This window comes from Ruditapes philippinarum, unplaced genomic scaffold, assembly GCF_026571515.1.
Source record: "Ruditapes philippinarum isolate M1 unplaced genomic scaffold, ASM2657151v2 ctg67_1_1_1_1, whole genome shotgun sequence".
NCBI lineage: Eukaryota > Metazoa > Mollusca > Bivalvia > Venerida > Veneridae > Ruditapes > Ruditapes philippinarum.
The window spans coordinates 929,551-946,790 of record NW_026859561.1 but is presented as its reverse complement, the minus strand read 5'-3'; the positions used below and the strand labels follow the sequence as shown (position 1 = coordinate 946,790).

At 32.3% G+C, this 17,240-nt stretch overlaps 1 protein-coding gene across 9 annotated transcripts in view; it reads left to right on the top strand.

The window, feature by feature from the left end:
• The window catches only part of LOC132756987 (protein kinase C and casein kinase substrate in neurons protein 3-like), a 58,106-nt gene that overhangs the window by 23,325 nt on the left and 17,541 nt on the right, over window positions 1–17,240 (top strand). For all 9 annotated transcript variants that reach the window (XM_060748145.1, XM_060748146.1, XM_060748141.1 and 6 more), the window contains exons 3-4: window positions 1,030–1,229; window positions 1,727–1,864. In XM_060748145.1, the coding sequence (XP_060604128.1) occupies window positions 1,030–1,229; window positions 1,727–1,864 (338 nt within the window). The remainder of the gene's footprint in view (window positions 1–1,029; window positions 1,230–1,726; window positions 1,865–17,240) is intronic.

The following is a 17,240-nucleotide window of genomic DNA, read 5'->3' as shown; positions in this document are numbered from 1 at the left end:
GATTTCTGTTCCATTTTATGTAAATCTTGACTATAATAACTTTTTGTGCAAAATTTCAGAACATTCACTCACTCTCTTTTTCCTGAACAAATATTCTAATGTAAGATGACCCAAATTTAAAAGCGTGGCAATGCTTTTCACTCAAATTGGTCTATAAATGGCACAAACATACGATTTTCAATTTATTTCTGAGTATATTTCTTAATTTTTTTTGCATATATTTCTATTTTAAATACCCCACGTAATCAGTGTGAAAAATTCAAATGTCATATTTTTATGTTTTGGACCTCAGTGGAGTTCCTTTAACTGTGTTTCTTGAAAAATTTGTACAGTAAGATAGATATGTAGCTTGACATAAAAATATAAAAAAGTAACTGTGGTAAGTATTACAGTATTAGCTGCTGCAGGGCATTTTTACAGGTAGGGGAAGGGGCCATTCTTTAAAATGTAAATTTAAAGTTTAGGGAAAACCAGATTATTTTAAAGGGTTTTCCTTTTTCCTGTGCTGGTTAAAAAAACTAACAAGTAACTAAATATTGAAGTGAACTTAAATGTGTCAAATACTTGGTTAGTTTCTTTTCTACACTATTTTAATTAAAATGACTGAGGTGGCCAAGAATGTTTTTTTTTATCATAACAAAGTCTTTGTCTAGACCAATAAGGTATATGTTTATATTTTAACAGATTACATAAAGAAATTGTCTTTTCAAAGAAATAAGGTGGAGGTATTGACTGAGAATAGTGCTACTGACATCTGTTGTTCAGACATATGGCTGTTTTCTACTTTTCTTTATCATATTATCAAGAACTGAGAAAAGTGAAGTTTGCTGCTCCTCAGACATATCTTGTCTGTTGCTAGTGATCATCAAGATGCTTTTGGCTGGTGATCATCAAAATTGTTGTTGATCTTGATTACTAGAAAGCTTTCTTTTGTTCCTGATCATATCAGAGCTTGAATTTTCTTTATAAGGATTTTTGTTATGTTCTCACCTTATGATAGATGGTAAACATTTAACTTTCACACCATAGGTCCTGAGTATGGTACAACACAAGGAGCCTGGCGAGGGGTATTAGAGGAGTCAGACAAACTTGCCGATCTACATACAGAAGTTGCGGACAAACTTGTGAATAATGTTACAGTATCAATCAAACAATGGCAGAAAGAAAACTATCACAAATCCATGATGCACTTTAAGGAAACTAAAGAGTTAGATGATCAGTTTAAAAAGGTATGCAATTTTATGTTACAAATAGATTTTTTCATGTAAAGAGATCAATAAAGCTAATTGTTTGAGATATTTTTTATAATTTCTATGACACATTATGATGATGAGTTAAAAATATATCACAATACATGCATAAAAGGGACCTTATCGTGGAGACCTTATCAGCCAGTGGTTAAAGTCTCAAAGTCGTTTACTTCAAACAATCATAATTTCCACACCAGTGTGGGTTAAAATTTTTGCCCGGAATGTTAAATTCTTTACGGTATTATTGCAGTCTAAGCTGGATTTTGATTTAGGTTGGTGGTTCTTGTAAGTGTTATTTTTACCTGAAGTTTCCACTAACCATGAGGCTTAGAAGTTGCCAAATGAACATAAAAATTTAAGCGTCTCTAGATAGCAAACAATGACAATTGAATAATCTTGTTTAATTGAAATATTTTTCATAACTTCTATGAATGTGAAGGGCATAATTTATGTTATATGAATTTTTGGCAATATAGGTCCAGAAACCCTGGGAGAAGAAATTGAACAAAGTGTTAACAGCGAAGAAAGATTACCATGCAGCATGTAGAAATGAGAAAAGTACAGCAAACCAGGAAAACAATGCGCGTGCAGACACTGCCATGTCCTCAGATCAGGTATAACTAAATTCTGTTATTCAGCATCCAGTTATAAGCTTAAACTGATTACTTCCTGAAAATACAATTTCATTAAAAAGAAATGAAAGGTAACTGGTGCTATACATCTAATGTTGGAAAATAGATGCTTGCAATATTAGTATAACTTTATTGGATTATGCACTTGGTGTTAAAATGTGAAAGTTAAAATGCAGGTGCCTGTTATCAGTAGTCTGTTTCAAAGAAAAAGTCAAGCTTTTATGATTGCTATATGTGTTGTAGTAGTGCAAAATCTTATCTTAACAAGGTGCAGTTGTTAGACAAGGGGCATGATTCTAAAAGATTTCTTGGGGGAGTTGTGTCCCTTTTTAACTAAGAATTGTTAACAAACAAGCATTTACACCACATGCGGTACTTTTAGGTTTTTTTAACTCATGAAAGAATGTAATAAAAATGCAATAGTATGAAACTGGACATTTTTGTATTTAAGGCTTGTGGATGAAATATTTATTATTTTTTAGAATAGTTTGTTTTAAAAAGAAGAAAATAGTTTTGTATGAATTGCAAGATGCAAGTCTGTTTAGTCCATTTGACTTATCTCCTAACATACTGGATTAGGTCAGCTTTGTATTAGTAATAGCCCATTCAAAGTTATATTATTTAAAGTATTTCAGTATCAGAATATAAAAATTGAGTTATCCACAGTATAGAGCCAGGTCAAAATACACTTATGTGCTAGCTGACCAGGCTGTATACTGGTGGAAGTGCAAATCTGTTTCGGTTACTGCAGGATAAGAAATGTAAGGAAGATTACATGCATTATATTGTGGTAATAAAAAGCTCTTAATCTTATATCATATAATTCCCATTCCATTTGTTTTATGAGTCTGTGACATTTACTTTATTGTAACTTTTTCTATTTTACTTTTAATTAATCACATGGGCAAAAGAATATAATTTAAACATTTTGTTCTGCAGTATTTTCTCGCATTCATGACAGATTTTGGTCTGTTTCCTCTTGTTTTGCTTATAATATATAACTGTGATTTTGAAGCCAAAAATTAAGTCTCTTGGTTCAGCTATGTTAATAACATGTGCCTTTTAAGACTTAAAATCAAGTACAAAAAGAAGTTCTTTTTTCCATTCTTTATTAGGTCAACTATTCAAAGAAGAGGGAGAGCTATTGTACTCACCCAGGCTTTTGCGTCACACTTTGGTTAAGCTTTTGCATGCAAGTTGGTATTTCAAAAATTACTGAAGGAAATAAGTTAAACTTCACACACTTATTTGAAATCATAATAAGAGATCACTGTCCAAGATCCCTCTAACATGAATTGGAAGCTCCTGTTTGATGTCAGAATTTAAAAATGACACAAAAAACACTCATTTTTGTATTCATTAGAATAGTGCAATGTAACTTTCCTTGCTATGAACTTCATAAATTATGCCTGTATTACAGTAACTGTTAAGATCATTTCAGTACTTATTTTGGCGTTATATTGGTCAGTATTGTTCCAATCTATTTAATTATTTTTGTATTTGTAACACACAACATGTAAAGAAAGGAGACACTGTGTGTTAAGGTAGTACAATTACGCAACAATTTTACTTACCATACATAACAATAATTTTCCCTCTCTGTAATGACTTAACAGATTGATTTTGTATTACATCTTTATCACATTTATGAAATCATCTAATTAATGGAAATCAATTAGTTTTAACTCGTTTCCTGTAACGGCTCAGAAGATCTGAATGAGAGAAGAAAAAATATATATTGAAATTTTCTGCCAGGGAATTTAATAGAACGTGAAGAGAAAATGAGAGGTTCCCTGGAATGGAGATAATTGTTGCTGCAGAAGAATTTGACATAATTATAACAGCAAAAACAGTCGAATTTTAGGGTGTAAATTTCAATCTAATGGTGATTTTATCTCCAGTTTTTACAGTTAATTGAAGCAATGATCCCATTAGCAGAGAAATGAAAACATGTTGTGAGTAATTTAAAATGGTTTTAAAATTGACATTTTAAAGTAAATTGGCTTTTTTTAACCGTAATTCGGTATTGAATTGTTAAGGGGGAAAAATGTACTTTTGCAATTTTCACTCTTTCTATTGAGAGAAATAAAAGGAAGCCAAGTAATATAATCTGCCTTTATAAGGACAATAAACATTTTACAAATTTGGACAGTAAAGTAAAGTAGGTGGAGACATACCAGAGTGGTTAACTCGTCAGATCTCTTGATCGCTAGCCGCATGGGTTCAAACCCTGTCAGGGGCAAGTCGTTGTTCCCTTGAGCAAGAACTTTACACTCATTGGTCAGTACTGGTTGGTTCCAGAAACCAATTCGAAAGTGTTTCTATAAGCTTATAGCTTCCTACACAATTGAACTAAAATAAATTTTGCTTAAACCAAAGTAAAGAATATTGATTTTAGAATCTTTCAATTTGTGACATGCACCCACATCATCACATGATGATAAGAACTGATGCTTATGCAATACGGGTCAAAAGTTCATGATTTTCTTATATACTACTTTCATTGTAATATGTTAAACCATCTAGACAGTCATTGCTAGACCTTTGCCAGTAATTTTTCACCTTTTTTAACAGAGGCTTATAATAGGCCTTTTCTTAATGGAAATTTTCTATAAAAATCTTGCAGTTTTCCCAAAAGTCTGAATTTTTCTTCTCAAATCAGCAATTTTAGCCATGATTCCTCCCAAAATCAAGAGACTCGGACCTCTTCCCAATGTTGTGAGAAAATGATCTGTCCCAAATTTAAAGCAGGGAAAAGTTATTTCACAATTTTATGGGTATAAATATTAAATGGAGCAGCAGCCAGTAGTATAGACAAGAACAGATTTGCAGGCTGGTCAAGTTTTACACTGATACTCTGTCATGCCATATTATGAATGCATGCTATGCATCTTTTAAATCCATGATAGCTATAGATTCTACATTGTGCCTTAATTTGCTGGTCTTTTGTAGACTAACTAGTTTATCAAACTTGAAAGGAACATAAACAAGAAATGTGTCGTTATTGTTGCCATAGCATACCAGTATGAATGATTACATTGGCAATTAGACATTTTCTTGAAGGAAAATAGAGAATTACTAAGGGAATACTGACAAGTGTTGCTGGACAATCTGGTACTGATTACACTAGAATTCTCAAGAATAATTGACAATATTGCTGTCTTTATTGTCTTTTCCATCAAGCTTAATTGTCAAGTGCGCCAAAAACAACTTCTTTACCAAATATCAAAGTTCATATAACAGGATAATAACTTCTGGTAAATGTTATCATTTTGCAATGCTTTTTATTGATAAACATTAATTCAGGAGAAGAGTAAATATTTTGGTGATAAACTTTGTGTTTGACAATAAATTGGTGATAATAAATTGGTGATAAAATGTTTCTTATTTGTGACTATTTTTCTATAACAAATGCTGTTACATGTATTTGAGCCATAGCTTTATGAGCAAAGTTTGTGATGGTGATAAACATATTGTTATATTTTTTATAAGTTATCTATTAGGTGATAAATATATTCTTAGGTGAGCACAAGGTGATAAACATATTCTTATGTTATGCACATAATTCTGTTCTAAGGTTAATAGTTATTTGTATTACATAAATTTTTGATGCATTTTAAGGGAAATGAATGATTAAGATATATCATAAATAGATGATAAACATATTCTAATGAAAAATAAGGTGGTAAACATAATGTTTGAGGTGGCAATTAACGTCCTTTCACATGTATAATGTTATCACATTTAGTGTAAATATAACTAAAAGTGTAAGTTTACATTTGGTGTAAATGTAACTAAATTAAAGCATTAGTTTACATTTAGTGTAAATGTAACTAAATGAAAGCATAAGTTTACATTTAGTGTAAATAATAACTGAAATAATGTGGATTAAAGTTCATGAAACGTGTTAAATAGGAAATGTTAGATTTGAGTTTATATTTTAGTCTCATGTCAATCATATGTGGATAATTGTAAGCAATTATGGGTAAGTAGTTAGGTCAACATTGCTCTTAGCTTTTAGTGTTATAGTCAACCAAACTAGGTTTGTTTAATCTTGTTTAAATTTAATTTAAAATTATTATTCAAATCATTTATTAAGAACTTCCCTGAACTTCACTGTAAACCAAACACTTTCAGTGCATGCTTATAAGTGGAGGCATAGCAAATTTGTTGACTCCTCATATAAATTTTCTAAGGGTTGCTAGCCTGGTAGGTTCAAACCCCGTCAGGGGCAAGCCATTAAGCAAGAAACATTAAATTCATTGTCCAGTAATGGATGGTTGTTTTGAAAACCAGATTTGAGAGAGTGTCTATAAGCTTATAGCTTCCTTCAAAATTCCTTGCTATCTAATTATTGAATACCTCTGCAAAGTGGAAACAAGACGTATAACTGATTTTTATTTTTTATTTTTTAATTCGGAAAACAGGCACCCGGGATCACCAGGGGAAAGGGTTTAAAGTAGAAAAAAGGGTTTTTTTTAATTTTACAAATTTTCCAAAAAATAGGGTTGGGTTCAGTTTTTAGCATTTTTTGTAATGTTTTGTTAAAATGTATATATTCAACCAATGTAGACCACAAAAAAATAAAGCATTGTTTTATATTTTGTTTTTCTCACATGAAACTGTCAAACCTGTTCCAGGGGGTAGATCTAGTCAAATTTACACAGACTTATCACTCTTAAAAATCTTATTTAGCATTAATGAAGATTTGTTTATTGATATTAAGTGAGTTTTGTAAAATGATAAACAATATGAGAAAAATTATCATAACAGCACTGGCATGGACACTGAATTGTACTTTACAAACAGGTTTGACTGTATTTAGGTAAAAATTTAATATTTACCCAGCTAAATTTGTGTAATGGACTGGCTCAGCTTGAATTTGCAACTGTCCATCGCTATGTTTGAAGGATTTCTTTATGTAGCCAGCAGTCTAGAGCCTTGTCGGACATCACGAAATGTGCAGGTTGACATTGCTCTTTTATTGGTGGATATAGACAAAGTACTGTCAAACCTTGGCATTTAAAGGGGTGAATTAAAAAATGTCCGAAATATTTATTAAAATTGCCTAATCTTAAAAATTTGCTCAATCAAATAGCTGTTTTGGCTATGCAAATCAAGTAGCTGCTTTATAGATTGATTGATTTAAAGATGTATGTGGTCTGCTCAAATTTCAGTTGTTTTCTAAGTTTATTTCTTTCTCTCACATTACCCTTGTTTTTGCTTGATAGTGATGAAAATGCCTGCCTGTACATGTCCCTGTCAACATTGATTTCATGTTTTGTCACTGAATATATTACAAGTTTTTTATGTCAGTTTGAATACTCACTGTTTGTTTGTTGTCAGATGTCCTACCATAATTATTTTTGTATTCATTAACACAATGGTAATAAAATTTAATGTCAACGTATTAATGATGCATGCTATACCAGCATTTACTTTCAAGTTGCCCTTCGCTTGTTGAATTTGTGTAATACATTTGCCCCTGTTTGAATTTGGTAGTTTAAGGTACCGGTATTTAAATATCAAAATACAAAAATTGAGCTGTAACCAGTACAAGGCCTGGTCAGACTGCTAAGCAGGCTTAACTGGCTCTATACTGGTGACAAATGCTCAACACTTAGTTTCAGCACACAGAGTAGTTCAACAAACTTTTACATTCATTATAAGAAGCTTTGTGGCTTGTGCATAGTGTCAATTATGGTCTTTCTGCACCAGTGCAAATGAAAGTAAATCAGGTTTACGGTTTTACCCCCAAATACCTTCTTTTTGCTAAATTTGGGTTTTTTTAAACATATTTGACTTTACCCTGGCCCCGGTTTTGGGTGAAAGAAAATGATAATTGGCTTTAAAGGGGTTTGTTGTCTTTTTTTCTTTTGGCCCAAAAAAATTTAAATTTTAAAAACATAATTGGGGCAACTATTTTGAAAGCGATTCAGGGGCTAAATGATATTGATCCCAAACAAACATTTATATGCTTACCATAGGAATTGTGTCAAATCTTGCTGCACTCACATCGAAAAAAATTGTTTTAATATGTTGTCACATTCTTAAAGCAAGCAATGTCTAAGTAAAATATGCACACAAGAAAGTCCTTAGTCCCAAAATTATCTTCTGTTATATTAAAAAATATATAGAATTGCAGTTATGTGGAAATGATAGAGTGGCCGTGAACACATGTCAAATAGCAGGACCCATTAGTTGCATTTAAAAATAATGTCATAGACTTGTGCCAAGCCAAAATTTACATTGTAGTATAAAAATGTGAAAGCTTTTAATTCTACAATCATTTAATTAATGAAGAAAGCTTTTTGCAGTTTATATAATTGAAGAATTCTTATCAGCAAAGTTTGTTATTGCTTGATGATATATTTAACGTTTCTGTAGGAGGGAAAAAAGCCATTAAGATTGTATCTTCAACAAAACAGGAACTTGGGGAAATATCCTGTTTTTCCATAGACACCAGTTTTGACCTTTTTGAAAACACAATAAATCAATTACAGAAAATAGATTTTTCCAACAAGAAAGAATATATCTTGCCTGTCTAATCTATGGGTAAGCAACTGGAAATTACCAGGGATGTTTTCTCATTTTAATTATTTTCGATTGCAGCATCTTTTGTTAGCTCATCTGTCACAAAGTGACAGGGTGAGCTTTTGTGATCGCTTTTCGTCCGGCGTCTGTCCGTCCGTCGTCCGTCCGTCCGTAAACTTTTGCTTTAAATGACATCTCCTCATAAACCACTGAGCCAATTTCATCCAAAATTCACAGGAATGTTCCTTTGGTGGTCACCTTTAAAAACTTGTTCAAAGAATTTAATTCCATGCAGAACTCTGGTTGCCATGGCAACCGAAAGAAAAATCTTTAAATATCTTCTTTTAAAGAACTGTAAGAGCTAGAGCTTAGATATTTGGCATGAAACATCTTCTAAAGAGTGTCTACCAAGTTTGTTCAAATAAAAGCCCTGGGGTCAAAATTGGCCCCGCCCCAGGGGGTCATTGATTTTCCCTATATGCATATAGTAAAAACTTAAAAAATCTTCTTTTAAAGAACTGTAAGAGCTAGAGCTTAGATATTTGGCATGAAACATCTTCTAGTGAATGTCTACCAAGTTTGTTCAAATAAAAGCCCTGGGGTCAAAATTGGCCCCGCCCCAGGGGGTCATTGATTTTCCCTATATGCATATAGTAAAAACTTAAAAAATCTTCTTTTAAAGAACCCAAAGAGCTAGAGCTAAGATATTTAGCATGAAACATCTTCTAATGAGTGTCTACCAAGTTTGTTCAAATAAAAGCCCTGAGGTCAAAATTGGCCCTGCCCCAGGGGGTCATAGATTTTCCCTATATGCATATAGTAAAAACTTAAAAAATCTTCTTTTAAAGAACCCAAAGAGCTAGAGCTAAGATATTTGGCATGAAACATCTTCTAGTGAGTGTCTACCAAGTTTGTTCAAATAAAAGCCCTGGGGTCAAAATTGGCCCCGCCCTGGGGGGTCATTGATTTTCCCTATATGCATGTAGTAAAAACTTAAAAAATCTTCTTTTAAAGAACCGTAAGAGCTAGAGCTTAGATATTTGGCATGAAACATCTTCTTGTGAATGTCTACCAAGTTTGTTCAAATAAAAGCCCTGGGGTCAAATTTGGCCCTGCCCCAGGGGGTCATTGATTTTCCCTATATGCATGTAGTAAAAACTTAAAAAATCTTCTTTTAAAGAACCCAAAGAGCTAGAGCTAAGATATTTAGCATGAAACATGTTCTAATGGGTGTCTACCAAGTATGTTCAAATAAAAGCCCTGGGGTCAAAACTGGCCCAGCCCCGGGGGTCATTGATTTTCCTTATATGTGTATAGCAAAAACTTAAAAATCTTCTTTGAAAAAACCCAAATAGCTTTAGTTTAGATATTAAGTATGAAACATATATAAGTAAATATCTACAAATTAAAGCCCGGGGGTCAAAACTGGCCCTGCCCCAGGGGTGTCATTGTTTTTAACTATATGTGTATAGTAAAAACTTAAAAAATCTTCTTTTAAAAAACCCAATGAGCTAGAACTTAGATGTTTAGCATGAAACATCTTCTTATTGGTGTCTACCAAGTCTGTTCAAATAAACAAATAAAAGCCCTTGGGTAAAAATTGGCCTGGGGGTGGGGGGGGGGCTATATACAGGTGAGCGACCTCATGGCCCTCTTGTTATGTAAAGCATTAAGCTCATCAATATTGGCTGAAAAGTTGCATTTAACAATTTGCTAGAGAAGTGTTCTTTCTATATATTTTGCTAGATGTTGATTTTATTTATTATTTTTTAAGCATTTTTAAGCAGCTGACTGAGGATTTGCAACTGATAAAAATATTTTAAAGCTTCGCCATCTTTGGGGCTTTCTGATATCAGACTGAAATGAACTAAATTTCAGTCATTTATCTTATTGTGTGGTAGGATGAAAGGATCAAGGTAAAGATAAAGGTATATTGTACTTTTGTCACCCAAGATACTATGATTTATGGGAAGGTTGTTATTGTGATTCCTCCAACAAAAAAGTTTGTTAAATAAACATCATACCTTATATATTGATTTGGAGTCTTGAGGCAAACATTATTACCTATTTCTAAGCATGGTAAATGTACTGATTGAATTAGCAAACAGTGCAGACCATGATTGTGCCAGTTGAACTTTGTCTTAAATGGTTGCATGTGTAGAATTCCTTGCTGCCAGAAGGTTAAAGGCATTAAGTATTATTAGTGTCTAACTCTAAGTGGCTTCATTTGGCAGCTATTGTAGGTTCAAGTCTTCAAATTGATTTAAGAACAGAATTGAACAGATTTATTCATAATAAGGAATTGAACATATCTCCTCTTGCATACATGCAATACAGTTAAACAATTGAAGATGTCAGGTATTGTCAAAGACACAGTTTTAAAGTTAGATGTAGATCATACCAGGGCATCATCAGATCAGCAAGTTCCAGCTAGCCATATAAACACAAAATGGTACTGCTCATAATCAATATGATACTTTATAGTTTCTTGCATGATATATGGTATTGATTATGATGATACAGTAATTAGTGATATCATGTTTGAAATATGGTTTGAAAGTCTCTTTTGTATCTTTTACCAGGAAGTGATTTATGTCCAAAAATACATATTGTTTTATTTCCTGCATACTTTATAGAAGAATCTTATGACTGCTCATTATATCAGATTTATGAAGGTAGAGGGCATATTATTTTAATCTACTGTCAGTTTATTTCTCTGCCTATAATTTTAAACCGTGGCTAAAGCAGGTTCATTCTGTACACTAGATGCATCATATTCAGATTACTGATTTACAATGTTAAGCCTGGTCAGAAACTAGCACACCCCCAACCTAAGACCCAAATAATATTTAATGTCAACGAAAAAAAAATAAAACAATAGTTATCATTAAAGTATTTTGAATAAAAAATTATAATCAAACTTGTGGGCCATCACTAAAAGTTTTCTATATACATTATCATACACATGTGATTCAGCAAGAGCTTCGAAATATGACCTTCATCTTCTAATAACCTTGTATGTCTATTAACAAAACAGGACCATGGGCATTGATCTTGTTTTGTCACAATTTTGTTCAATAGTTTTAGTAATTGTAAATTCAAACATTTTATGTGGAGAATTTAAAACTTCAAACTGCTTGATAATCTTCTGACCCTCCCTGTCCAATAAAAGGTGTAAATCTTTTAGTCTGTCACCTTATCTGTACATTTTGTAAATATTCACATATTTTAAACATGGGCTCGTTGTCATTACAATAGCTGTATTTTATACCATGAGCACAAAAACTCAATGAAAATGTCTGTATTTCCTATCATTGAAAAATAAAAAAGTGACATTATGCTCATATTTTCATTGTCAAGTTGAACTGTATTGACTATATATTTCAAATTATTGACTCTTAAAATGGTGATTTACCAGTTGATACTGGAAAATGTTTATGATAAAATGTAAGTCTGCCTAAGATATAAAGACTAAGGTACCTCACTCTTTTTATAAATTTAAGGTTACAGGTGATTTCTAATAGATAGAAATAACCTTGGGCCATGTGAGTTATTTATCCTTCATGTGATATAAATTATAAAATTGATATGAATTATTGCAAAACATAAACTTTTTTTGACTTCCACCTGTTCACTCTCTTTATTTCCATGGATAGGTAAAAAGTCACTACTAAAGAATAACAAGAAAAGCATTGATGCAAAGCATCAAAGGGCGACGCCAAAAGAATTTGATCCAGGTTTGCACCTAAATACTTAACAAAAGATGTGTACTTTATAGCAGTACCATTTCATGTGACCTGGAGGCTAGGCCCAGTTTAAGTTTAAACTTAAACCAAAAAGAAAAGACTCTGTCTTGCCAAGATGCAAAGACAATTTATAGTCAATTAACTAATCTTACGATTTATTTTACCAGATACAAGGATACCTGAGTCATCATCATATAATCACAGACACGAGTATCGGACATGGGAAGAAAAAGTATGACCAGATTGATAAAAAAACTGTGTTCATCTTAAAAGTGTCAAAAACCAAAAAAAAAAATGTATTAATGACCCCCTTTAAAAATATACTATTAACTTAAAGTATATTTTTAAAGGGGGTCATTATTTACATTTTTTTGGTTTGTGACAATTTTAAGATGAACACAAGTTTTTTTATCAATCTGGTCATATTTTTTCTTCCCAGGTCTGATACTTCTGCCTGTGCATGTAATAAAAGCTTATTGCTTAGGTTGCAGACATGTCATTGACATATATTAGACATAAAAGAGGACCTAAAATGAACATCAGGGGGACACCATAGGTACTCAGAGCAGTAGTAGAAGGAGTACCATGCAGCCACATCAACCAGCTGCTATCAGAGATAAGACTTGAACCATGTAAGAATGTCATTACATATGGCAGATGCTTGAAGTTCCATGAAGAAGAAGAAAAAGAACTTCTTCATGTGCAGCATTATAAGTGTGATCAACTGTATCAAATGCTTTTTGTAGATCTAAAAGTATCATGCAATACTGCCTTTGTCCATTTCAAATAAAATAAAATCTATTAAATGAATCAAACATGTGTCAGTTGAAAAACCACTTCTAAACCCTGACTTAAACTGCCTGACCATGACTCGAACCCATGACTTTCAGAAGACCAACTGAGCTATCCGGCCGGCTACACATTTTCTCTTTAATAATGAAATAGTTCTAAACCACAACATATTTCCCCACTCTATTGGTTTATGTCCTTGAATTTCTGATGTTTACAGAGCATAGTGAATTAAACTCATGGTTATATGCAGTCACTGGATGAGAAAAACTTTCAGCTTGACCAGAACTCAAACCTGTGACACACAGAATAATGTACCGCGGCTGTAAGCGATTGAACTATCTGGCCGCTTACACATTTTCTGGCCTAAATAGTGAACAGTTCTAAACCGTGACAGATATTTAGATTTTTAAATTAACAGATAATTAATTCTTAATTAATAAATAAGAAATAAAAACCTTACATACTCATAGTCTAAATTAAAATAACAATTTATATATTATGTATAATTATTTTTACTAAAAAGGGCTTAGACAGTAAACTATTGGTTGTGCCATTATTTATAACAGGTCAATTTGAAAGTGAACATAACTGTGCTAATACATGTACAATATCTATTTTTTGCACGGATAAAAAACTAACCTTTTTTCTATGATAAGAAATTTTATGAAGGCTGATTTGTATTTTGCATCAAGGGCACTGGGTGAAAACATGAAAATGCAACAAACACACCACTTTGTGTCTGGCGCCCGGTTACTTTTTTGTACTTTGTTGGTTTTCATGTGGCAAAAATCACCCGGTATAAAATTTAGTGTACAAATTATTCAAGGGCAAGTAACAATCTACTCTATGAAAAGTCTGTTGTCGGGTTGACTCAGGAGACCTAAGCTTGGAAATTGAGACCGGTGTCCCTCCATTACAAATAGATAAGACAGAAGCTGTCCTTTTCAATCTATGCACATGTTAGAAAAAAATTAGAATAACCATTCAAAATATGATTTTTTGAGACTTTATCAATTATATTGCTTGATCCAAGTTTCAGGACATTTTCAATCAATACATGTATTATCATTTATAACTTTAAATGAAACTCTCATCCCTTTAATAATAATGACATAACTGTAACTCTTTAAATTCAGAAATATTAAAAGTCTCATCATATCAATATACTAAGATATACATGTATGCACATAACATTAATAATTCCCAGTTTCTATTAAATAAATATGAAATCCTAACATTAACATTGGTACTAATGGATGGAATTCAAAATCTAGTAGAATATATAAACTCTGTTATAGATACTATTATTAGCCAGCTAACACTGGGTATAAACAACTATAACCTGTAGACTGATCAATTCATGTATTATCATTTATAAATTTAAATGCAAGTCTCATCCATCATAACTGTAGTAACAATTCATATACAAACACATAGAAAATAATAATTTCACATAGTGATTAGAAGATGCCTCTAGCAGAATACCTATAGGTATGTACCAACTGAACAAACTAGAAAAATCTGGTCTAGGGTAAAAGCCAGTAAAAATATGTATCAATATTCACTCATCAGGGCCTCTCTGCTTTTGATGACCTTACAACTGGTAAATTTTATAAAAAACAAAAAATAGTAAGTAATACTAAAGATAGAGTAGACAGAAAAGAACAAATAATTTAGTAAACATGAGTTACTTCCCCTTAAAATAGAGAAAACCTGAAACCCAAAAGAACACCCTAAACATTAAAATCACGAAATGTTGCAGACTCAGTCAGTTTTATTAAGCCATGCAAATTAATGGTAAAGTATTCATAAAAAAATAGATGACCATGTGACAGCAGTTATTGCAGAAAATCGGATAGCTTTCAACATCCGGATACTGGTACACTTTGTAAAAACAACCATTCTGTGCAACAGATCAACGTAATATGGATAAAATCAATAGGATAATCGTTAACAACAGTCCATTACCTATCCTTATACTCATTTGCAGGTGAACTTTCTTCTTGTAAGAAAATTTTGAAAATATATAAATGAATGAACGAATATATACGGCATCAATGTAGACCACAACGATATTCGAAATCCGGGTTTTAGTATTGTCAATAAAACTAAGGGACAAGCTGTTAAACTGAGCCTGCAATTTCGTGAAAATAATATCACAATGCACATGCTTTTTATATAAAGTTATTAAATACAAATATAACAACATATTTGTTTACTTGATTTTTACGAATCAAAATAAATCTAATTAACTCAACATGAAATTAACTGCTAATAATATCAGCTCCTTCCATAGGCAAAAATAAAAAGCATTCCATATAAGACGACGCCGCTCACCGGCGTCGCCAACAAAATTTAAATGTCATACTATTTTGTTTAAAGTCATTCAATGCTTTTCAGAATTTGTATAGTCCGAAACTTATTTACAAGAGGTGTCAGAAATGGGTATGTGGGTGTGGCATTTGTCAAAAGTCACCCCATGCTTTATTGTAAGATATTTAATACTCTCATCAGGTATTCCAGGACTGTCAAGTGTTGATGGTTTAGTACTACTTGAATCAGTCCTTGAAGAAGAGAGCAGTTGTTCTTTTCATTGGCAGCTATCAAATAAAAAATCAATTAATCTGTTATTGCAATTTTACTGCTTTTTCTGCTTTTCTTGTTTACATTTTTCTCAAAGATGTCCACTGGTGTCTCTGAATTTAATCAATAATATATTAACCCTTTCCCTCATGAGCATAATTATTGTGAAAAATGTCCGTTTTCATTGAAAAGCCTCCTGTTACAAGTTCAAACTACTATGAAACAATGAAAAATGCTTCAATACTAATCAAACTTGGCACAAATGTTGACTGGACCATTGCCTTTGTAACGACATGCTCAGTCTTAAATTTCCTGTTACCATGGCAACAAGGGGACATCTCAAAATTACCAAAAATCACTATTTTGTGTTGATTTTTTCCATAAAAATTGATTTCAAAGTGCAGCAACTTCTCAATTGATTGAGATAGAGTCAAAGGCTTTTCAGCGTTGGTTACACATTACCTTATGATCGACCTGGGGTCATTTTTAGTCTCTCACAAGTCCAAAATTTTCTTGGCGATGAGGGGGACTGTCGCCCCCCTTCAAACCTCCCAAACATCCCCCTTCTGGCACACCCTGTAGGGTAATTTTTCACTGTTTGAGGCCTCAAAAAGGGGGGAGGTGGAAAAGCCGTCAAAACACGTCTAAATGAAGTAAAGGGTTAAAGTAGTATTGCTTTTTGTATATTTTTGTTCAAGTGAAACACAGTAATAATTGTTTCTTTTTTAGGAGACCATAACCAAGCAAAAAAAAAATTAAATAGAAAAGTGGACTCCAGTTAATGTTAAGTGTAAATATTTGCTGTCCAAGCATTGGAGAACAAACTTTCCTGCCAACTTGACATCAAACCTCGTTTATGCACAATTCTAATAATTTACAAAAAAAGCCCCCTGGACACTTTACAGATATTGATAGTCATTTACTGATATTATTAGGAGAGATTTTCCTTGTATTGATTATAACATTTCCATATTTCTTACTAGAATATATATGAAATATGAGAGGAAATATCAGCAAGGGAGAAAATTTTCACAAAACTTTCCATAATTGGTGTTGCTTTTTCAAAGTATGACATTCATTGAAAAAATCAAGAGGATTTTTATATCATATTTTCTAAATTGCAGTACTGATATATCTTACTTAACCTGAATTTCTAAAATGGAATTGTCCAGCTGCCATGTTTTGGAATTCTCCACTATCAATTAAGGTCACAGATGTCAATATTTGAAAATTAAATGAAAATTTAAATTTTGTCAGTCTGGTAAGACCGCAAGGCTGGCCTAACACCACTGTAACAGGGCCTGTAGAATCTGATTTTGACTTGTCTGCTTTTATCTGAAACACTTTTTAACTTGTCCATGTGATATTTATAAAATAAGTAATTTCTAGAAAAATTCCACTTGTCTGTACAGGCTGTGGGACAATCTGGGCAATACAGACAAATGACTTTGCTGTCCCTGCTACACTGTAGTGGCATAAAGGTTCACTTTGGGTTCCAGCAGTACCATTGTGTGCTCATTTTGGTTTCTTTTTTTAAATTTTTCCAATTTTTCTGTTGTTAGAAAGGTAATTCTTATTTCTTTTGATCACTAGTCATTTAACCAAAAACTGCCATAAAACAATAATTTGCCTGTCATAAAAAACGAAGAAGGAACAACCCAAAACATCAATACAGTTTATTTAAGAAAATACAGATTTTTTTT